This window comes from Tursiops truncatus, chromosome 1 (genome assembly GCF_011762595.2).
Source record: "Tursiops truncatus isolate mTurTru1 chromosome 1, mTurTru1.mat.Y, whole genome shotgun sequence".
Lineage (NCBI taxonomy): Eukaryota > Metazoa > Chordata > Mammalia > Artiodactyla > Delphinidae > Tursiops > Tursiops truncatus.
Genome location: NC_047034.1, coordinates 2,041,988 through 2,065,763, shown reverse-complemented (window position 1 = coordinate 2,065,763; position 23,776 = coordinate 2,041,988). Strand labels below are relative to the sequence as shown.

Here is a 23,776-nt window from a genome sequence, read left to right as displayed (position 1 = left end):
GAAGAATGGTACAGATGAACCAGTTTGCAGGGCAGAAATAGAGACACAGATGTAGAGAGCAAACGTATGGACACCAAGGGGGGAAAGCCGCAGTGGGGGCGGGGGTGGTGGTGGTGGGATGAACTGGGCGATTGGGATTGACATGTAGACACTGATGTGTATAAAACCGATGACTAATAAGAACCTGCTGTATACAAAAATAAATAAAATACAATTCAATAGAAAGACCAGCGCCAACACCTGCACCTGCTTCAGCACCCGCTAAACGCACCCACACGCACTATTCCACCTGCACTGTTCATTAACTTACCCTGCACCCTTCTGCACTCCTTGCCAGTGGAAATGCTACTTTGCAAACAGTGATAAGTAAAGTGTTAGTGATGAATGTCACCGCCACTGCTGCAGGGCACAGCCAGGCTCCGGCGTCAGCTGCGCTGGCGGAGTGCCCTGCCTGCAGAGCCGCATCAAGGAACCCAAATCAGCCTCGTGTCCCCTGGACACAATTAGACCCACAGACCTTGAGGCAGTGACAATGTGAGCTCCTTTGGAATGTGTTTATTTTAAAAACAAAACAAGACACAAAGTGAGATAGGAAAGTGCAAGCAGAGTGTCTACGGTTAGGATTTCCTGCACGCTGTTCTTAATCTCGTAGGATGCTCAGAGCAGCTTAGGAAGTGAGCATGGTCCGTCCTCACCTTGTAAATGGTACAGCCGAGGCTCAGGCGCTGCTCAAGGCTACCCGGGACCTGGGGAAGCAACTCAGCGTCTCCCAGCTCTGAGCTGCCCTGGGCAGAGATAAAGCCCCATCATCTGACGGAAGGACGGGGAGCCCCTCTGGCTCACATGAGAAGCTTCCCCTCAGCTAAGGGAGCTAGAAATACACCAACGCAAAGGCTTCCCTAAGAGGAAGAAAGAACTCTCACTTTCCCCGCCTTCCTGTAAACAACGCCCCAGAGGGGTGGGAACCGACAGCCCTCCACGCACCTGCCTTCCCCAGATCACCACCACGTACGTAACTCTTCACCCACGCGGGTGACCTCAGGAACCCGAGTGTCCCCGGGGAGCTCCTTCAGATGTGGTTCTAACAACAGGTGTTACAACAAGACTCTAGAACAGACCAACCTGAAATCCACCGTCACAAGGTTTGAACTTCTACCTTCCGAATCCCCGACTCACTAATACAAACTCTCAACAGAGAAGACTGGTGCGTGGTCAGTGACTTCCACGTGGCAGGCTGACTTTGGGAGTCAAGCAGGTAGAACGTAAGACCCCGACTCAGGGAGACTAGGTGCCCCGGCTCAGTGAAGCCACGGGACCGGCAGTAACCACCGCCCCCCACAAGGTGGTGAGTGAGGGTCACCTCTACTCCGTGTAAACACCTGGTCCAGTACCTGCTACCAGGAGTCACTTAATAAGTAAACGGCTCACAACCTGTGCCACGGGTGTTATCACACATGACAGGTGAAGAAACAGGCTCAGAACACTGAGCGACTCGGTAAACAACTGCTGGAAGGTGACGGAGCCGGGTCACACACACAGGTCCTCCAATGGCAAGATCCAGCCGGTCCCCACAGCCCCCCTGTAAGCCAGCACTGGCTTTGTACTGAGACATGAATTAGCTGGAGGAGGTGGGGACAGGCCTGTCCCAGGAGGCCACCCACATCTCCTTTGGTCCTATATCTTGATACGAGACAACTGATGTGAACTCCCCTTGTTCAAGACAGTGGATCGATAAATGGTAGTTTCCATTCTCAAGTGGAAGAGCAGAGTCCTGAACAAAGACGAGGAAGAAAAAGAGAAGCGGAAAGTGGCCACTAGGGGTCGCTGACACACTCTGTCCGCTCAGTTTATCCCCAGGCAGCCCTGGCAGGACCAGCAAAGCACGAACCACAAAAGGGGCTGCAGTGACTCAGGTGTAACCTGGGAAATGTCACTATGAGTGATGACGTCAACAGCCTTTTCAGTAAAAAACAATCCAACACAAGCTAAAATACATAGATTTATGAAAACCTCAGTCACTGGCTGAGTTAAACTATGTTTAAAAACCAGCTTTACATACCGGCTGGTACTATACAGGACATCCCCTTGTTCGTCTTACCTCATCTTGGGGACTCTGCCTTCGGAGTGCACGCTCAAGCTCTTTTGCTTTTTCTAGTCCAGAATCTAGGAGACTCTCCATTCCCAAGCCTACACCATCACAAATAGCACCCATGAAATCATCCTAGGAAAAGTTTTCAAGCGTTAACTGGCAAATTCAAGTTCTATATTCTTTTTAAATTACCAAATAATTAAGTTATATTTTCTGCTTATTTTAGGACTGTAATACATTCCAAGTTGATTAATTCAACAAAAGCTAGAATAAGAACTAACGGTGCATAAGGAAAAAAAATTAGCCAGTCTGTAATTTTGTATCCCACATATTATATGTTAAAGAATGTTCATCCTCTTAGACAGGACACCGCGTTGCTAGAACGTTTTAATACAATATTATGTTTTCAGTAGCATGAATAATTAAAGCAAGCAAATACACATCTTCTAGAATGACATGCAAACGTAATTACATTCTTCACATGTTGGCCGGCTGAGCACCCACCCTCCAGGGCACATGGCAGACCTTCAAGCCAAAGATCTGGAAGGCACGGCGAGGATCCCAGATCATCAGGTACATTTAACCACTTAGACTGGGACAGCTTTCAATCTCCTGCTAAGCTAGTAAAGGATGTGCTGCTACTCATCCTGCTTAGCGACACCACTATCAGAACCCCTACTGTTCCCTGAGATGAAGGCTTCCACCACGAACGCTGCCGAGTTACCTGGAGGCTGGCAGCCCCGCAGTCGCTGCTCTCCAGGGAGCGCAGCTGGTCCCCGCTGAGAGCTGCTAACTGCCCCGCGTACTTGATGGCTTGGTGTACAATCTGGATCACTTGCTTCTGAGCCTCTTTCACCATTGATGAAATATCTGAAGAGCAGCCCTGTGAGATAAAAATGGACCAGGGTATCGGATACGTGAGATTACCAGGGGAGGTAAGAACAAGACCGGTGTGAAGAAAATGGATTCTGCATTCATCGATACGGTGACCGTGCTTCATCAAAGTCCGATCGGGACCAGACAACGTGCGATCCCAGAGCTTCTGACGGTGATGACACGACTAGGACACAGGCTGCCCTCAGAGAGCCTCTGCACTAACAGGAGACGGAAGGGGAGCAGGCAGCAGCCAGACGTGAGACGGCGGCCGAGCGCTCCCTGTGCCGGGGCCGTCTGACGGATGGGTAACCAGGACGCTTCCTACTATGGGGGGTGGGGAGGGGCAGGGAAAAGGGAGGGAAGACCTGAAACCCTGCAGATGAAAGGCTCCCCCACGTCTCCCAGAGGAGCGGGGAGGGCGGCTCAGGCACCCCTCCGGGTCTGCCTCCTGGAAAATGCTGCCTGTATCACTGCAAGGTAAGGATGCTCAGGCTACACTTAAGCAGAGCCTAGTTCCTAAATCCAGGTTTGCCGGCTGAACTTCAGCGTCTCCTGAGCTCAGCTGACCTCCCCCTCCAGGTCACCCGTCCTCTCCGCCCTGATTCCTTATGGAAAGCATTTCTCACAGGGCAACAGGCCACAGCCCTAAGTTATGGTCAAAGTGCTTTTCCTCGAGACGGAAGAGACGGGAGAACGCTCCACCCCAGGTCCCCTGCAGTCCTTTCTTGTAACACCAGCCAACTAACTGGCCGTCACAGCAGCCTCGCCAGGTTGGCACTGCCGCTTCACTTTCTAGGTGGGCAACAGGAGACTCACAAAGTCTGTGCAAGGACACACGCACACCTAATCCAGCCCCGGTTCACACACTGGACTTCCAAACGCCCGCGGCGGGTTGGGTTGGGTTTTCCCTATCCTGCACCGCCTCCAGGATCTGAGGCTGACCGAGTCACCCAGCCCTCCCGTGACCACACGGCTGGAGCCCAGGCGGCTGGGGGTGACCCTGCGGCCCGCGCTCTCAGGGCCTGCGCTGTCCGAGCCCTCCTGCCTCTGTCCCCCGTCCTCACCGGTCTGCGGCCCACCCTCCTTGTGACGGTCACTCTGTTTCCTCGTGACCTATATCCAAAGTGACCCTTCGTCCAATGTCAGTTTATAATTAATTCAATTGCAAGGACCCAACCGAGCATCAATCACAAAACGAGCCCTCGTGAGAAAGGACACCACATTCCATCCACCTGCCGGGAGCTCACTGCCCACACCGACACAGTGCATTAAACGGCACAACGGGTAACGTACAGGGTTATTATCAGAGGAGCTAATAGGAGGGATGTGTGGCCAGGTCTCGGGGAGCCCCACAAAGACCTCCTAGGGGAGAATAATGGACAATGGAAACCACACGTCTAGCTTCAACACTGGACCCGTAAGTTCAGTCAGAAAGAGAGCCTCCCAGGAGGCATCTGACGCCAACTGAGCATCCACTAGAGCGGAAGGACCGGGAAGCCTTGGGAGGCTCTACAGGGTCTGTCCAAGCATCTAGAACATTCGCTACAAAGCCTGTCCCTCTGGGTTTCTGCCTTGGCCCCTCGTACGTGCGGAGCCTCTCAGAGGAGGTGCGGGCATCCGCAGATGCGGGGTCTCTCCAGCACCAGCCCCCATGTCCCTCTCCTCCAGTCCGCCCTGGTCACACGGCTGCCAGAGTAAAAATGCACTTCCCAGGGACACCTGCAGCTACGTGTGGTCACGTGAGGAGGTTCTGGCCAAAGATACGTAAATAGGAATGTCACGTGGCGATTTCCAGAAACCTCCTTAGAAGAAGGCCCCTTCTTCCATCCCGTGCACTGACCTTCCCTGGAGCCCTGGACGCGGTAGACACAGAGCCTGGGGCCACGCTCGGGGCCCAGCCGAGAGCTGCACGGAAGGAACCGGGGTCCCGAGGCAGCCGCCAAGCCCGCCTCCAGATTTTATGAGAGGAAGGAAGCTTCCACTTTACCTCTTCCTACAGCCAAGCCTCATCTTATCTGACTTAAGGTAAACAGGGAAACAAGATTACTTTCCTTGCCCCTGTGCCAGCAGGCTTGTGACTAACTCACCCCGCACTGAAGCCCCACCCGTAACCAGAGCGAGACCCCAAACCCCTTCCCGGCAGCCCCTGCGGAAGGCAGTACGGCCCAGGGTGGGGGGGGGGGGGCGGAGGTAGGAGCACACGCTGGGTCCACGGCGACCTGGGCCCAAGTCTACGACCTACTAGTTGTGAACAGTCGACACACCCTCCTGGCCTCCACTTCCTCACTGATAAAGGGTGACAACACCAGTGCCCACGTCCGGGGCTGCGGTGAGGACTGAAGGAGTTAACATTTGTAGTGCCCGGGGCGCAGAAAGCCCTGGGAAGTCTCGCTGCCATCAATCAATCATCCAACATCCACAGTCTTGGGATTTCAACACAGAAAGCGCTTCTGAAAATCCTAAGGGTCGCATTTTGGGCAAGATGCGAACAGGAGAGCGTCGATAAACACTTGCTGAACAGATGAGTTCTCCTAGCGATAAGCCGAGATCACTTTACCTGCAGAAACAACTGTAAGCAGCCTCCCAGCTTCCTCACTTCCCGTCTCAGCTCGGCCGGCGAAGCCCCCGTGCCGGGCCTGGGGGGGACGCCGCTCAGCCAGTGTCTCGTCAGCACCACGAGCCGCTCGAAGGCGCTCGCCACCTGCACAGCGAGCGACTGGTTTGCTCGATCGGAGAACACTTCGGAAGAAGAAGAAAACTGATAAGTGACCCCTGAGTACGAGAGCTCACGTCTGATCTGCATGAAGACACTGTAACGCCGGGCACCGCATGACAGAGGTGACAGAGCCACGCACAACGGAGCAGGGAACCGCGGTGCTCGTGAGCGGGTGGCAGGGGCTGCTCACCGTTACTCTGACTGTCTTCGTCCTGTTCTTCATGAGCTCTGGACACGGCGAGTATCCCGTCGTGGATTTTAAGGAAATTACTAATCAAGTTGTCCGCGACAGTGTTTTCTTCATCATCACTCTGTCCAAGAAGCTCTAACGACGAGCCAATCAATTCCTTGCAAACTCCGGGAAGAAAGGATTCTGCTGAATCTGGATACACGGGGCTTGATTTCCCCGCTAAGCCTGTGTCGACAGAAAACAGCCACCTCAAGCCTCGTTTCCAGGGACGATACTTGCAAACAAACCCATCAGTGCAAGCGGCCACAGAACACTGGCCACACATTCTAAGTAGGCTACTCCTACTCCAGGACACCTTACTTCCATACACCAAGCGGAAAACACAATTCCACAGAAGAATCAATCAACCTCTCAACAGCATCCATCCATAGCTTAGCAGCTACAGACACAGATGACAGGGAATCCAAACATCCCACGTCCCCACTGGCTTAACCTCCTTCTTTATTTACTTTTTGGTAACACCTAAGGAACTGTGAGTTGGTGAGAACAATGGCAGTTGCATAAAACAATATAAACACACCAAATATAAGTAAAACAAGCTGGAAAAGCAGGCAGTAATAGAGCAAACGACGTTAGAAGGGAGACCTCTCGGCACTCTTCCTGTAACAGCCCCTGCTCTAGGCACCCTACAACCAACAGAGGTGAAAGCCAAACAGCTGTCTACAGTTAATCTATCACATCTTGGGGAGACAGACTCTCAGCATAATTTTCGAAGCACCGTCCAAACCAGAGGTAAACGGAAAAACTTTAAGAGCTCATGTGGCGCCTCTGGAAATAACTTTATCCCGGAATGCTAACACGTGAGTAGGGTTCTCATTTAATATGTACGATTAGTTTTCTGCTCTACTCCATAAGCCATTAGAAACAGCAAACTAAAAGGCAGAGTGAAATAAAGGCACCAGGTGGGGACTATTAAGAGTCGAGAGCCGAGACAGGAGCTGGATTTGGGAAGAGAAAACAGCTGCCAGCCCAAAGCTCTGTCACTGCAGGGTGACGACGACAGCGACGCTCCTCCCGTCACCACGGACAGTTAACCACGTAACGCCTGCTTAGTGAGATACCGGTGTGAATGCATCCCCAAATCCAGCATCAGCGTGTCAGAAAGACTTGTAAAAATCTAGTTTCGAAATACAGCCCCTAAGGCGAGAGGTTCAGACGCTGGCTCGACCTTCCGAAGCTGGCAGGCCTGTCCTCCCACACCTCGCAGCCCCCCGGGCAGGTTCACACTAAATGCACACGTGGGTTTCCAGCTCCCTCTCTGAAAACTGCAAACAAGCAAAGACCTCGTATATGTCTGACTTCCCCTTGTATCTTAACCTTTAAAAAGGGCCCTTAAAAAATGACCCTTGAACACCTGAAACTAACACAATGATGTAAATCAACTATACTTCAATTAAAAAAAACAAAAACGACCCTCAAAACAGGTTTAGTTATCTGGAAAAGGTACCTTTGTAAAACATCTTACTCTCAAATAATACTGAATAAATAAGTTGCTACCACAGATATAGAAACTTTTATTTTGCTGGTAAACATAAAGTCTATATTAAACAAGTAGTAGGATAATAATTATCTTTCTAAAAGATAATTTTATGATTAAAAAAAAAAGAAACCCCAGTGTCTTTATTTTATTTATTTATTTATTTTTTTGCGGTACGCGGGCCTCTCACTGTCGTGGCCTCTCCCGTTGCCGAGCACAGGGTCCAGACGCGCAGGCTCAGCGGCCATGGCTCACGGGACCAGCCGCTCCGCGGCACGTGGGATCTTCCCCGACCGGGGCACGAACCCGTGTCCCCTGCATCTGCAGGCGGACTCTCAACCACTGCGCCACCAGGGAAGCCCCCCAGTGTCTTTATTTTAAAGGCAAAGACGAGACACAGTTGCCTTCATGGCTACTCATATTCCACTGACACCTTTATCGAAATAGACTACTACATTGCGGAGTAATTTGAAAACTCCATTTACTCAGGCACAAGTGACATTCTGTAAAGTGTAAGCTGTGCACATCTTAAGTGTGCAGCTTGTCTTTACACACGTGTACCCCGTGCAACCCCCGCTCAGATCGGCACGTGCAACACGCCCATCGCCGCTTTCCAGCAGGCTCCCTCGTGACCCACCATTCTACCTGAAGTACTCGGACACACGTGTACCCCGCGCAACCCCCGCTCAGATCGGCACGTGCAACACGCCCATCGCCGCTTTCCAGCAGGCTCCCTCGTGACCCACCATTCTACCTGAAGTACTCGGCTTCTGTCACGATAGATTAGTTTTGCCTATTTTTGAACTTCCTATAAATAGAATCATATGGAATGTACTCGTTATCATCTAGTTTCTTTCACTCAACCTCATGTTTTGGGGTTCATCTGGGTTGTTGTACGAATCAGTGGTTCTTTTCTATTGCTGTGCAGTAGTCTGCTGTTACCAGGCAGTAATTTTAATTATTACAGGTACTTACACATATAAATTACAGTGTATCCCCTCTTCTTATGAAAATTGACATAGTCAATATTGGCATGACATAATTATTCAGTGGAATAATTCCTATAACTTTTTCTTTTAAACTTTTAAAAATTAAAGCAGCTTTAGACAAATCATGCATATTATATAAACTTCAGAAGAAAACGAAGGATATGCTGTGAAAGGACGTCTTCCTTCCTGCCCCGTCCCCTCCCCCAAGTGCCTGGACAAACCAGCGCTTCCAGGGAGAGCATATTCATTCATAAGCATGTTTGTACACATCTTTCTTCTCCTCCTCACACATGCGATATCCTGTCATACGTAATCTGCTACACCTTGCCTTTTTTTCACTTAGAAGAAAACAACATCCTCATACATTTTTGAACAAACACACGTCTTCCACATTTGAACTAGTCACTCAACTAAAGGCTTGGAATACATCACAGAGCACAGAGTTTCAGAAGTGGGAGGGGTCTCCGGTCCACCCTGTTTACAGAGGAGATGGAAGCTTCCGGGAGATGAAACGATTTGCACAAGAACCGGAAACAGGACAGTGGCAGAGACAAGACTTGGAGCTATTCCCAGTAAACGACAAAGTCTGAAGAGAAAAGTACCTGATGAGTGTGAAGAGTGCAAATCCTGGGCCGCGGGGACCGCTATGCCATGCAGGCAGCTGGAAATCCTCCTGTTCTTCATCAGAGTCCTGCTCCTGGAAAAACAGAAACCGTAAGGCTGGCAGCGACACTCCACGTGGGAAAATGCGAAGGACACAGTTTTAAATTCTCCAAAGAGAATGGACATCCACGAGAATGTTTTCCATGGAAATATTTTCATCAAGGGTTAAATTAATTTGGTTTATCGAACAGGAATTTACTCTTGTCAGGTACCAGTCTAACCCTCTAGTTAATGAACTGAATAGAACAAATGCACAGCTGACCCGTGAACGAGGCGGGGGTTAGGGGCGCACAGTCAGCCCTCGGCACACGGGGTTCCTCCACACCCGCGGGCTCAGCCAACCCCAATCCTGTCGTGTTTACTACTGAAAACTGTGCTGTTTGAGGGTCAGCTGTCCTACTATTCACAGGCTCCGGATACTGTGGTTGAGACACAGCAAACAGGGCTTCTGGGCTCACGGAGCTTACGGTCCACAGGAAGTCAGGAGGGCACGGAGGGCTGCGGAGGCGCTCGGATGGAAGGACTCAGCCCCAGAGCCGGGAGGGCCCCCGGAGCGAGCCTGGGGCCGACCTCGGATGCCAGCTAAGGGAGCGTGGATTGATCCCGAGCAAGTTATCCTGGGAAGGGTTTTAAGCAGGGAAATGATCCAGGTCAATAAATTCAAGTAAATATTTGCTGCACAGGGCGAAGAGCACAGCACCGGGAAGCATAGCAGCGGCACAAGGCAGGAGGCGACCCCAAGATTCGACCTTCAGGGCTCTTCCTGCTGCCTCTCCCCTCAGCCGAGGGTAAAAACACTCACGTCTCCCCCTGGGTGTGACGGAAGGAGCGCCTGCTTCCGTATCACCACCCGTGGACCAACTTTCCAAAGCCCAGCTCCAGCCCCTAGACATCAGGCTGTGGCCCCAGACCTCAGTCCAGCGGGACCTTTGAAGTCTTCTCCTTAACAGGACCCTCTCTACTAGTGGCCACTCACAGAAAAACGCTACTTGTTGAAAAGATGGTTAAACAAAAGCATTCTATCTGTAGTCGCCTAAATGTTTCAAATATAAAATCTCCCCATGAATTCCTACGAGAGAAACACAGAATTATGACTGACAACAGGGAGAGAAAATATCAATTCTCACAGGTTACAGTTTTTTTACTTAGTAGCGAAAGAAAAGCGTACATTATCCCATTAAGTCTGAACTAGGAAAACTTATTCTTTCAACACGACTGTAGTTAAACAATGTTTAAACTCAAATTAAAAAATGCTTGTCACATTCCTTTCAAAGAATTTTTACTTAACATCGGGGGAAATTTTACTTTTAACTGTCAACAGCACATATCAAAATTTATATGCCACCAAACCGGTCTATTTCACCGCAGAACAAGCACATCATTGCCTAGAAGCTCCATAATTAAGAGTCCATTACCTTCAGGCATTCTCAGAATCTGCAATTCTGTCATGAACATTCTTACAAGGCTGAAACTTCATACACAAGGCTCCTGACCAAGAGCAATCCATGTTTTTAAAAAAATGATACTTTTAAATTATAGAAGTTTTCAAAAACATCTCTGCCAAGTGAAAACACCTGATTTCGAAATCTTAGAAAATGTTGCTTTGATTTTTCAGTGACAATTTAAGTTTCTGTTGATTCCCTAATTATTCCCTTATTATTAAGTCAGCGGGACTTAAGATGTAAATTACTAACCTTCAATAGGATAAAACTTTAATGTTAATTCTTAATGCTTGTATTTGATCCACACGTCTAAGTACACAAAACTTATACCTGTTTATAATAAAATAAGAAATCAGTAATTTTTAAATCTAAAGGAATTTATAAACCACACTCTCAAGAATCTGTAGGTCTGGGTTGAATTCTGGGAGGCTTATGCCACCCACTCTCGGCTGGTGTAAGTGTCCCAGGCCCCATCGGCCCAATTCCACTCCAGGACGAGTTAGCTCATTTCAGTGCCAGAGCCCACCTCGGTTTTGAAGTCCTCGGGACAAATCACCTGAAGACATCACTTGTCTTTTCACTGGAATTGGATCAGAAATCATATCCTCTCTGTATCCCAAGGTTATTCAATACATATTAGGTGCCTGAGAGCAAGAACTGCCATTTACAGAACAGCCACGGACAAGGTTGGATCTAAACCCTCCCAGCAACACCGCATCATCCGCGTCATCGGTCCCGTGTCAGAGACCACGGTGGTCACCGGAGAAGCAGCTGCTCCTCACGGATGACCCTGTCCTGTCTCCAGCTCACAGATGAGAAAACTGAAGCCTCGAGACGTCCTGCCCTGGGCCCCCGGCCACATGCGGCCAGGACGAGGACTCAGGTCTCGGTGGGACCTGTGACTCTGCACAGCACGGGCCTGCAGCGGATGCACTCAAGGAGCCCAGAGTCTGTTTAAAGCACACGCTCTGTGTTTCCTTCAGCCTGAGATTCGAGCTGCCACGTACCTAACATATAACATGAACGCGACGTCCTGGCTATTTCTTACTCTAGCTTAGCAGCTAGAATGCAGGAAATAAAGCAAAAGTCACAGGTAATTAAGCAGTTCCACCTCTTTGAGGAGAGTTTATGCAAAGGAGTTTAAAATAAGCATGGTCAAAACCAAGAGAGGCCTAAAAAGGTTTGGAAACCCAAACGGACTCTGAGCTGCGCTGAAGGCGATGAAGTTGAAACTACATTTAACCCGAAACTCGCTGTTCTTCCCTCTGCAACAGAGAGGCTGGTGACTCTGGACAAGATCCTTGTCTCTTTAAATCCTTGGTTACTTCGCCTGTAAAATGGGGGTAAGGACAGCAGCAGTTCTGAGGTGAATGAGACTCTGCTCCGCATGCATTCAGTACATGTTCTATCTATGGCGATGCTTCTGCTGGATGAAACGCCACTGACCTTTACACCCTGAAAATTCCCGAATCCCTTCTACAAAGTCTTAGACCTCTGTGTACACCTGGATGACCCCCAGGAACCTCAAACTCACCGCGTCCAAAAGAGCCTCCCTACCGTCCACCTCAGGGAACCCCACCCTCCCCTAGTCGCTCGGCCAGGACCCGCCTGCAGCCCCGCATCACTGTCACCCCACACCAGCCCCCGAGGCCTGTGATCCTGCCTCACGGATGCCCGTAGACCTACCCTCCTCTGCAGCCCCTGCCCAGCCTCGGGTCAGGTCTTCATCAACCCGCCCCGCCCCAACTTGCCTCCACGCCAGGTCTTGGAGGGCAGGGAATATTCTGTACTTATCCCCGTATCCTCAGGACATGGCAGCCAGCAGTCCTGTTCAAAGATCAAACCAAGGGGCTAACCGAGTCCCAGGACGAAGGCGTTCCTACTACAGCGTTCGCCTCTCTGTAACCCAAGCACGGGGGCGTGTGCAGGGGCAGCGTCCTCTGGCGCTGAGTCTTGTACATTGTAGTTAATAAGCAACATTTGTCACGTACAGAAGTCCTCGTCACCGCGATTTAGCGTTCTGAGGTGCTCATACTAACTTAATGGCATTTCAAACTCGGTAACTTACAATAAAATATCATAGAATATGCCAGGTTTTTGAGAAAGGGTAAAGTAATAAACACTGTTCATCTTTATAGGAAATTAGGTTTATGCCAGTCTAAGTTGCTCTTAAAACTTATATGGTAAAATACTGAGGCTGTTTCTTCATATTCTAACTGAATATAAACGATCTAATGCCCTAAGTGTAATTTGATCAGTGACCTACTGGGTTCCTTCCCAGATATCCACCATGACAACAGATAGTTCTTTTGAGAAGGAGGAAAGCCAGTAACACAAATGTCCTCACCTCCTTCTGGAAAATGAAGACACTGGAACATCTGTAATGTCGGGTTCCCATTCATCTTCAGGGTCGCAAAACACATCTTCACACTTGTTACTACAATGGCTCTAAGAAAATTAAATAGATAGTTTCTAGTAATTATGGGTTAAAAATGTTTAGCAACTAAGGAAAAATGTTTACTTTGTCGCATTTATAAAATTCGCAAAATTATAGATTATCTAGATAATGTTAAAAAAAAATCGCATTCCTGATAAAATTTTTTAAAATCACATGACACTAGGAATTATATTAAAAGAAATCTACTAATAAAAGCAACAGAAATCATTAAATAATTTAGAAAAAATAAACATGATTTAGAAAACATAGAGAAAACAAAAACGATAGCATCCTCAGGAGAAAAATAGAATAATCTGACAACATCAAGGGGACCTGAACAGACACTCCTCCACAGACGACACACAGACGGCCAGCAAACACAGGAAGGACGCTCCACATCGCCGATAATCAGAGAGATGCAAATCAAAGCTACAGTGAGCTGTCACCTCACAGCGCTCAGAATGGCCATCATCAAAAAGTCTACAAACAATAAATGCTGGAGAGGGTGTGGAGAGAAGGGAACACTCTTGCACTGCTGCTGGGAATGTAAATTGATACAGCCACTGTGGAGAACAGTATGGAGGCTCCTTAAAAAACTAAAAATAGAACTACCATACGACCCAGCAATCCCACTACTGGGCATATACCCTGAGAAAACCATAATTCAAAAAGCGTCATGTACCACAATGTTCACTGCAGCTCTATTTACAATAGCCAGGACATGGAAGCAACCTAAGTGTCCATCAACAGGTGAATGGATAAAGAAGATGTGGCACATGTATACAATGGAATATTACTCACCCAGAAAAAGAAACGAAATTGAGTTATTTGTCGTGAGGTGGATGGACCTAGAGTCTGTCATACAGAGTGAAGTAAGTCAGAAAGAGAAAATACCGTATGCTAACACATATATATGGAATCTTAAAAAAAAAAATGGTCATGAAGAACCGAGGGGCAGGACGGGAATAAAGATGCAGACCTACTAGGGAATGGACTTGAGGACACGGGGAGGGAGAAGGGTAAACTGGGACAAAGTGAGAAAGTGGCATGGACATATATACACTACCAAATGTAAAATCGATAGCTAGTGGGAAGCAGCCACATAGCACAGGGAGATCAGCTTGGTGCTTTGTGACCACCTAGAGGGGTGGGATAGGGAGGGTGGGAGGGAGGGAGACACAAGAGGGAAGAGATATGGGGATATATGTATATGTATAGCTGATTCACTTTGTTATAAAGCAGAAACTAACACACCATTGTAAAGCAATTATACTCCAGTAAAGATGGTAAAAACAAAAACAAAGACAAATTTGAATTAGCTTTGACACAAAATATTAATTTAATGAATCAGCATTTTTGGAAATGAATACATTAACGAATAACTATAAAATGCTTAAAGCAATATCTGGTCAATATTAACTGTGGAATAAATTATTATGAATTATTTCTAATAAAAAAGGTTCAATCACTTCCTGGTTGAATATATTGATCATGATAATAATCTATATTTTAAGTTAAATATTTAAAGCAATACCAATTGAAGTGCTAGCAAAATAAATATAGAGATTGATTCAAGAATAGTATAACTAAATGGAAAAATAAGTAAAGAATATTGCAACAAACGGTTGAAAGTAGGAATGTAAGGTAACTCACCCACCCATCAGATTTTAATGTATATGTCAAGGCAAGAATTATCAAATGACCTCAATACAGTTGTTTTTTTAATTACACAAGCAATTCACATTCATTGTAGAAAATCTGGAAATTATTAATACATATAAACACAAAGAAAAAAATTTTAACCACCTGCAAACCCATCATTTAGAGGTAAACTGTCAGTGCTTTTGTATGATTCCCTTCAGCCTTTCTGTATTTTCTATTGTGAATATACCTTGCATTCCATTCCTGGAATTAACCCTACTTAATCATGGTATAAGTATTCTCTAAATACAACCTTGGGTTTGACTTACTAACATTTCTTTCAGGATTTTTATAGCTGTGTTCATATTAAGATTGGTTTGTAATTCTCTTTTGAATCATCTTTTCAGTTTTTGTGGGGTTTGTTTGTTTTGATTGTAATCAGTTATTCTAGCATCGTAACTGTGACACCTTCTAGAATAGTTTAAATGTTAACAGGATTTGTCTGTTTTTTGGAGGTTCAAAAGTGCTTACCCATGAAATTGACTGGGATCAGCATCTTTTTTTTTTTTTTTTTTTTGCAGTACGCGGGCCTCTCACTGCTGTGGCCTCTCCCACTGCGGAGCACAGGCTCAACGGCCATGGCTCACGGGCCCAGCCGCTCCGCGGCACGTGGGATCCTCCCGGACCGGGGCACGAACCCGTGTCCCCTGCATCGGGAGACGGACCCTCAACCACTGCGCCACCAGGGAAGCCCAGCATCTTTTTTTTTTTTTTTTCAGGCTAGTTCATTGACAAACTTTTCAATTTATTGCTTGGTTAGTCACCTATTAAATCAACTTTCATAATTTCTCTTTTTCTAGAAAAATCTTAACTTTCTAGAAAATTATTAAACTTATTAGCTTACTTATTAAACTTATTTACATAAAAATGTAATATAATCTTAAAATGCTTGAGATCTTTATTTAAATGCTATGTCCATTCCTAAAATCACATGTTCACCTTTTCAAAGAGCTGAAGCCTGAGTTTATTAATTCTAATTTGTCAATTATTCCTCTTATTTTTAATGATTCCTTCATCTATTCTCCTTTGGTTTAGGTTTATCCTTTTCTAGATTGAGTTAACTAGTTTATTTTCATTTTTCCATTACACAATTCAAGCATTAAGGCTATAATCTGGCAGAATCCTGTAAGTTTTTACATATAATATTTTGATTTCAAAAAGGTTATAGAGATTTTAATAATATTCCAAACCTCGTAAAGTTCTTTCATTGCCGCAAGCTTAGACTCAAACTTTTCCAGACTCCAGAGAGTTGAGACCCCTAGTTGCAGGTTACGAACCTGAATACAAGTGTCAGAACTACTTCCTTTATCTGATACATGTCTGAAAGAAAAACCAAAGAAAAAAAATGCTTCTCCTAAAACATACATAACCTAGAGTTTTCCGAATTAGAATGACTCCCATAAAAATTCAGACCACTGATTAAATCTCTCCATAGTTAAGTATTTTTGTTATACTAATAATCATGTCTAGTATATACTATATTAAAATAACTTCTTATATAATAATTTCTTAAAAGTTCTAATATTGTATATTCCTTTTAAAATGTGGAATACTTATAAATTCTCAACTCAAAAGAAAATTAGTGAATTCCTAAAACATCTAAAATTATTCTGTTTATAAAATATACAAGTATGTTCATTGCTGAAAGCCTTTTTCACTCCAGAGTGAGCTCTGAGAGGGGAATCTGGAAGTGCCCCTGGGCATTATGACACCCACTTGCTCCTGGACAGGCATGTAGGATACCATGTCCTTAGAGAAACTAAAACAGAAAAAAAATCACATGAAGCATGAAGCGTGACTAGTTTAAAACAACAAATTACTTTACAAATAAGATAATCACTCACCTGCCAAAAACATAATTCTTTTTTAACTTGTTGCTGATGGTATTGGCTTCCTGAATCATCACGGAGAGTTTCATGGAGCTCCAACTGGGCTGAACTAGCAGAGAGCACACGGAGAAGATTCAGAACACGTATGTGAGCACTAACACGCCACCAGGCACAACACGTCCTGAAAAACAACTGACTTCAAACGAATGGTTTTAACGATACATCACAGAAGGTGAAGGTGACAACTCAGTAACTTTTCTTCAAGCCTCTCTGGTGAAATAAAATATTCTTCATACAAAATGAGGTCTTTCACCCGTGGAGGCGTGGAAGAAAACTGAAGTTCACAGAGAGAGGATACGGGTTTTGTAAACAAGGAAATGCCAAAGATGCTGCTTTTCCTTCTAATATTTTTAAAGATTTTTTTTCTAATTTCTTTTTTCCTAACTCCTAACTTATGTAAAGTATTAGGTAAAGTATACTACAGCCTTAACTTAAATAGAACCACAGTCCTTTTTTAATTTTGCCTGAAATTTTAAAAATAGATAGATAAAGACAGAAACAGAGATATATTAGGACATAAAAACACTTTCAGTACATAATTCCACGTTCCTAATTCAAATTTAAGATTTTGGCATAAACATTTTCTATATTGTTCAAACTTATAACCAGCATTCCATTAAAAACATTTTTTTGGAAGAGTGAAATTCATTGTTCATGTGGATAAAAAAAATCAAGTATTCATTGCATGGTACTGTTTTAGGACCTAAGAGGAATAAAAACATGTATTAATACAATGTTCTTATCTCTCACACAGATTTAACAGTTTCAAGGTAATTTAAAAACAGAAGTTATGGAAAGTATACGGCACAACTACTAAGTATTCTTGCTAAAACACTGAACCCGGACGACGGGTTCTTTGCAGGGTATGTAGAGGCATAAGCAACAGCCTGGACATACAGTCAGCAAACCCAGAATCTGCGAAACTCTACAGGTAGAGAACCTGGTTTCTTCAATACATGAATTATAAGGGGACAGAGAGAGAGGAAGGAAGAGCCAGCTGACAGATTAAAAGAGACTTAAAAGGCGCATCTAGGGCTTCCCTGGTGGCGCAGTGGTTGAGAGGCCGCCTGCCGATGCAGGGGACGCGGGTTCGTGCCCCGGTCCGGGAAGATCCCACGTGCCGCGGAGCGGCTGGGCCCGTGAGCCGTGGCCGCTGAGCCTGCGCGTCCGGAGCCCGTGCTCCGCGATGGGAGAGGCCGCAGCAGTGAGAGGCCCGCGTACCACAAAAAAAAAAAAAAAAAAAGGTACATCTAGCAAACACAGGGTGTGGACGACCACATTTGTATCCTGATTCAAACAAACCGAATGGATTTTATTTTTTATTTTATTTTATTTTTTTTTTTGCGGTACGCGGGCCTCTCACTGCTGTGGCCTCTCCCATCGCGGAGCACGGGCTCCGGACGCGCAGGCTCAGCGGCCACGGCTCACGGGCCCAGCCGCTCCGCGGCATGTGGGATCCTCCCGGACCGGGGCACGAACCCGCGTCCCCTGCATCGGCAGGCGGCCTCTCAACCACTGCGCCACCAGGGAAGCTCCTGGATTTTAAAAATTATGACATAGTCCACAAAATTTGAATAGGGACTAGATATTTGATGTGTAAGAAATTATTATTAATATTTTTAGGTGTAATAATAATATCAGAGTTATGCTTCAAAGAGTGACAGGGAAAGAGAGAAAAGAGAGTTCTTATCTAACTTGGAGATACACAGTGAAGTATTTACAGATCAGGTGACAGGATGTCTGGGATTTGCTTCAGAATAGTCCAGGAGGGCAGGGGGATTGAGCACGGCTGGAACAAAACTGAACATGTGTGGGTAACTGTTGAAGATGGATGATAAGTATGGAAGAGTTTACTGTAGTAATCTCTCTGCTTTCATAGTTTATTTGAAACTTTCTATAATTAAAAAAAGAAAGCTTACATTAAACAGCCTGTGTTTGGGGAATTCCCTGGCGGTCCAGTGGTTAGGACACTGCGCTCTCACTGCAGGGCCTGGGTTTGATCCCTGGTCAGGAACTAAGGTGGCACAAGCCACCCGGCACAGCCAAATAAATACATAAATATTTGAAAAAAATGCTGTGCTCTACACAGGAATGTAGAAACGTACAAAAAAATAACAACTTTCAAGTGAGAAAGAAAACGAAGTATGCAATGATTAAGCACAACTCAGATTAATAATTCTTATAAAATAAGAATTAAGGATTAGAGTAAGACATTTTAAGAAGCATACTACACATTAAAATAATACTTGGAATTCTGTTTACTATTTGCTTATATAACTAAATATTCTAAAAAGTGAATATCCTAAAAATAATCATTCATACAAATTTATCTAGATCCAGAGAAGTCAGCAACATCTAGAAAAAAAATTTTAAATACACAAAGTTAATTAACATTTTACTAACTGTATGAAATAACATACATAACTTTAGAAAATACCTGCTAAAATCGTCCTATACTCACTTGTGAAAGTTTTATCCCTATTACTCTGATTTTGCTGTAGAATTTGTACTTCCTTAGCAATTCTTTGTTTCTCGGTTTCTAAAGCTTCCAGAATTCTTGCATGGCGGATCCTGTGGTCTTCTAAAGCCTAATTGATATTCATTCATGTGGAGCCGTACACGAGACCGTGCAAAGAGAGAAATTAGAAAACCAGACTGACAATGGTAATGCACTACATAATTCTCATTTCACAGTGCGTGTTTTATTAAGCATAAAGGCTTTTAAAAAATGATTTATAAAGTATCCTCATAAAATGATTTTTTCCCCCACAACAAAATCATTAGGAATTTTTGATAACATAGATTAATCTTTTTCTCCCCATTGATAGGAGCATAAAAACCTTCAGAAAAAAAACAAAAAAAGGAAAAAACTACTCAAGAATTTGTTGACTAAATTAAAAAGTTAAATTAAAAATACACCTAAAAACCTCACTTGAGGGCTTCCCTGGTGGCGCAGTGGTTGAGAGTCCGCCTGACGATGCAGGGGACACGGGTTCGTACCCTGGTCCGGGAAGATCCCACATGCCGCGGAGCGGCTGGGCCCGTGAGCCATGGCCGCTGAGCCTGCGCGTCCGGAGCCTGTGCTCCGCAACGGGAGAGGCCACAACAGTGAGAGGCCCGCGTACCACAAAAAAAAAAAAAAACCAAAACACCTCACTTGATACAAATAAGCCTTATAACAGCCCACTAATGATAATTGTTTTCAAGATTTAAACACATCTGTTTTTCTCTTAAAACTTTCCAGGGTGGTTCACTAGCCCCTCCGTGCTCTAGAATCGGCTAATATATGTATTCTCACCATTTTATAGTACCGGTACTCTGGGGTTACTGCGAGTATCTTCCTCTACCCCCAACCCCACCATAAACTTAGGAAGGAAAGAAGGAAAACTGCCATTTGAGAGTAAAACTTGAAGATGTAAGAAGTCGCAGCAGAGACGAAAGCAGGGGCTCTCCCTTCCGGATTCAGGGCCCCCCTCCAGGGCTGGTTAGAAGGGATTCCGGCCCCACCCCAGAGGATGTGATTCGGCAGTTCTGGTCGGACCGAGATCTGCACGTCTACCAGGCGATGCTGAGGCTGCTGGTCCAGCACCTGGAGAGCCACCGTGAGCTGCCCTTGAAAGATGCCTCTGTGCTCAGAGAGATGAGGGAAGTCAGCGCCTGAGCTCCCAAGGCTGAGGTAGTTCCCTGAGGACTCACGCGGGCACACGGCCTGCTCGCTGCTCTTTCCACCCTGGCACTGGGATGTAACCCGTCCAGGAGCTGAGCCGTCCCCCCTTCTGTGTACCACGCCCTAGTATCACCTCACTCCTTACATCGTTCGGCATGACTGACCACAGGGTCGCTGTGCACGCAGGGAAAGAGAACACTCGACTGAAACTCGCTGGAAACAACAGCTCTGTCCCTTTGAAAAGATCTGTGTGAGCACATCGTGAGGACAGAGGCTTTCAGGCAGGAAGCCCCTTCTCACCTGCAGACCTGGATTTGGCCATCGCCCATCAAGAGACCATAAGCTCTTTAAAAAAAAGAAAAATCCAGCCTCTCCTCAAGATAGCTCAGACTAGCTATAAAATGAAATTACCTGTTTCGTAGCCAAAGTCTCCATTTCTAACCGCTTTTTGTTGACATATATTTCCTGTTCAAAACGCTGCTTTGCCTTTTCTAGTTCCTCAATTTTGTAATTAGCCTTTTGGTTATTTATTTCCTGTATCTTCTTCCTTTGACATTCTTCTTTCTTTGACATACAATAATAAAAAATAAATAGGGCAAAGATACAGAGCAATTCTTCAAAAATGATACCAAATAGGTACAAAAGTCCCTTTGTAAAAATCAGTGCACAGGAAATTGACTCACAGATAGAAAAGGTGCCCCAATGCTTCTCCACCCCATCCAGATTGACTAACCCAACCGAAAATAACCATCACTAGTCAAACCTTTCAGAGCGCTGCCCTCCAGATGGGCTTCTGGGAGGCAGGGCTGCCCAAGGGCTGGGGGACAGAGCCTGTCTGCTTCTCCTCCCCCAGCCCAGCAGCCGTGATCTCCCCTCTGACGCTCCCCTGGGGCCCTGCACCGGCAGAGAAAGGAAACAGTTCTGCCTCTTACCAGTTCTGCTTCCAGGACTTTTATTTTGCTTTCGTACGCAGCTTTTTGAGAGGAAAGCTCTTGCTGAGCCATTTCTTTCACGATCTGGATCCCCTGCATCATTTCTTCCTTTGCTTTCAACTGCGCCTCCTTTATTTCTGCTTCAAGTCTACAAGTAGCAAAATATTCAATAGTGACAGGGTACTCTGTCAAGAATTCTTCATATGCTATAATAGTTCTTAATCATATTAAGATGTTAAATTAAACAAAAGTTCAAATCTCAAAACTTCATTTCTGACATTCTGTCAGCAGCATTCTGAAATGTTTATTAGCTCTAGAACTCTTTATACAAACAAAACATAAAAGGTTGAAAATGTGCTCATTTCTAACTTAATTACCATTGCAGATGCTCGATATTTAAGCAAATGTTTTTCTAATGCTTCAGCTATATAAAAATGTTTTAACTTACATAAAAATATAAAATATATATTTATAACATAATTATGTTACAGTGAACACTGCAGTAAATATTACAGTTAACATTGTAGTATACACAAAATATGGGCATTTTATGTTAAACTAACAATGGTTAGGGCAAAAATTATTTCATATCATTATCTTTCAATTCATGTTTAGGTCACAGATTAGGAATATATTGAAATGCCTCTAAAAGCATGATACATGAGCTGATAAAGCAGAGATTGTACCATATTTTTCCAATCATCTATAATAACTTTGTAAGCAGACAGGGTGGGGGGTCCCCCAGAGAGAGAACCAGGCAGGGCTTTCTTGACAGAAGAGAAGCCATGTTTGGCCTGAGCCGTTTTGCGATCTGAGCCTGGACACAGCGCTTGCCCTTGAACAAGCCTCAGAAACCAATGATCTCGAGGGAAAAAAAGAACAACTGTTATCAGGCAAGAGAAACAACAGCAAAGATAAGACACCCGTTGTGAAGACTCGCAGCTCTGAGTCAATGGTGAAGGTTAGCCTGAAGCTCAGCCACCAGGTCAACGGGAACCTCAGGGATGGAGATGCTGACCATCTGTGATCCCCGTGACTTCAGTCAACTGAAGCCTGGACTCTGTCGATCCCTGCCCTGATTCTATGCTGACTTCTCCCCTGCTCGGGCCCCTTCACGAACACGCATGTACCCTTAGCTTAAAACCTCCCCAGTCTTACTGTTGGGGAAGCACGGCTTTGGGAAAGTTCCCACGTTCTCCTTACTTGATGCAAGCAATGCATCCTTCCTTCTCCTGATCTTTGGCCTGGCTGTGTCTTTTGGCTCGACGCCCACCAAGAGGTGAACCCAGTTTTCAGGTAACACTTAGACATTTTGAGAAGTCAAAATATTAAATTACCTTTCACTGTATGGGGGGAAAAGGATTGGTGATTACAGAAAACTAAAAGCTTTTTTCTTCTCAACAAAACCCGACGCTTTAACAACTGTACTGCATAAAATTTCCGTACCCAATTTTACTGAATTAGAATAAGAATGTCAGGGCTTCCCTGGTGGTGCAATGGTTGAGAATCTGCCTGCCAAGGCAGGGGACACGGGTTCGAGCCCTGGTCCGGGAGGATCCCACATGCCGCGGAGCCACTAAGTCCGTGCGCCACAACTGCTGAGCCTGCACTCTGGAGACCACAAGCCACAACGACTGAGCCCGCGAGCCACAACTACTGAAGACCATGCGCCTAGAGCCCGTGCTCCACAACAGGAGAGGCCACCGCAGTGAGAAGCCCGCACACCGCAGCGAAGAGTGGCCCCTGCTCCCCGCTCACCGCGGCTAGAGAAAGCCTGCGCACAGCAATGAAGACCCAAGGCAGCCAAAAAAAAAAAAAAGAATAAGAATGTCAAAAGAAAGAGGACCTAATGGCTACCGGGGCCTGGGGGGAGGGGGCAGCCGTTGCTTAGTAGGTACAGAGGCCCAGCTGGGTGATGAGAAAGTTCTGGAGACAGAATATGGTTGAGGCTGCACAACACTGTGAATGTACTTAACACCACTGAACTGCACACTTAAAAATGGCTAAAAAGGTGAATTTTACGCTACGTATGTTGTACCACAACTTTAAAAAAAAAAGAGGGCAAAGCAAGCTCAGACTTTTGACAAGGTGACAAAGCAGGGTTCGTGTGGCCCACCCCGGTCAACCTTCCCAGCCCCCGCCTCCATCCTCTGTGCGGATACTTCTCTCCCCGTGACCCCGCGATGCCCGTCTCACCCCCCAGCCCCCACTGCACTGCAGCCCGGGACCCGGCTCCACCGCCCTCCACCCTCCAGACCTGGGCCACAGCCACCCTTCTGCAATGTGATCCCCATCATGTCTGTCTCGTGTCTCCTTAAAATTCTCTCATGACCCTATAACCTTTAAGATAAAGTCCAAATGCTTTAGCATTTTATTTCTGTGTTACTTGCCATTTATTTTACAGGGATCCTGCTGAAATCAGAACTCCTACAATATTGCCTCAGCTAAAACTGGGGCAAAAGAAGAAAAGTAAATAAGGGTCCACTCCCCAGGCTTCCCCTGGCCGACTCCCTCCCAGGGGACATCTTCTCACGAGACCTTCGCTGATCCCTGGTCGGGGCAGGAGTCACCCCAGGAGCTCCACACGGTGCAGGGCTCTGTCAGGGCACTCTGTCTGTCTGTCCGTCAGCCCCATAAGAAGACAAATT

General features: G+C 45.9%; 1 protein-coding gene across 7 annotated transcripts in view; it reads right to left on the bottom strand.

The window, feature by feature from the left end:
• KIF14 (kinesin family member 14) overlaps nt 1-23,776 on the bottom strand; it is a 52,354-nt gene that overhangs the window by 4,594 nt on the left and 23,984 nt on the right. For 6 of the 7 annotated variants that reach the window (XM_033847989.2, XM_033848099.2, XM_019920569.3 and 3 more), the window contains 11 exons: nt 21,129-21,276; nt 20,608-20,760; nt 18,991-19,117; nt 16,485-16,578; nt 15,831-15,960; nt 12,850-12,950; nt 9,000-9,094; nt 5,872-6,096; nt 5,523-5,704; nt 2,814-2,972; nt 2,099-2,221 (listed from right to left, as the gene is read on the bottom strand). In XM_033847989.2, the coding sequence (XP_033703880.1) occupies nt 2,099-2,221; nt 2,814-2,972; nt 5,523-5,704; nt 5,872-6,096; nt 9,000-9,094; nt 12,850-12,950; nt 15,831-15,960; nt 16,485-16,578; nt 18,991-19,117; nt 20,608-20,760; nt 21,129-21,276 (1,537 nt within the window). The remainder of the gene's footprint in view (nt 1-2,098; nt 2,222-2,813; nt 2,973-5,522; nt 5,705-5,871; nt 6,097-8,999; nt 9,095-12,849; nt 12,951-15,830; nt 15,961-16,484; nt 16,579-18,990; nt 19,118-20,607; nt 20,761-21,128; nt 21,277-23,776) is intronic. The other variant, XR_004523972.1, reaches the window with a different exon arrangement.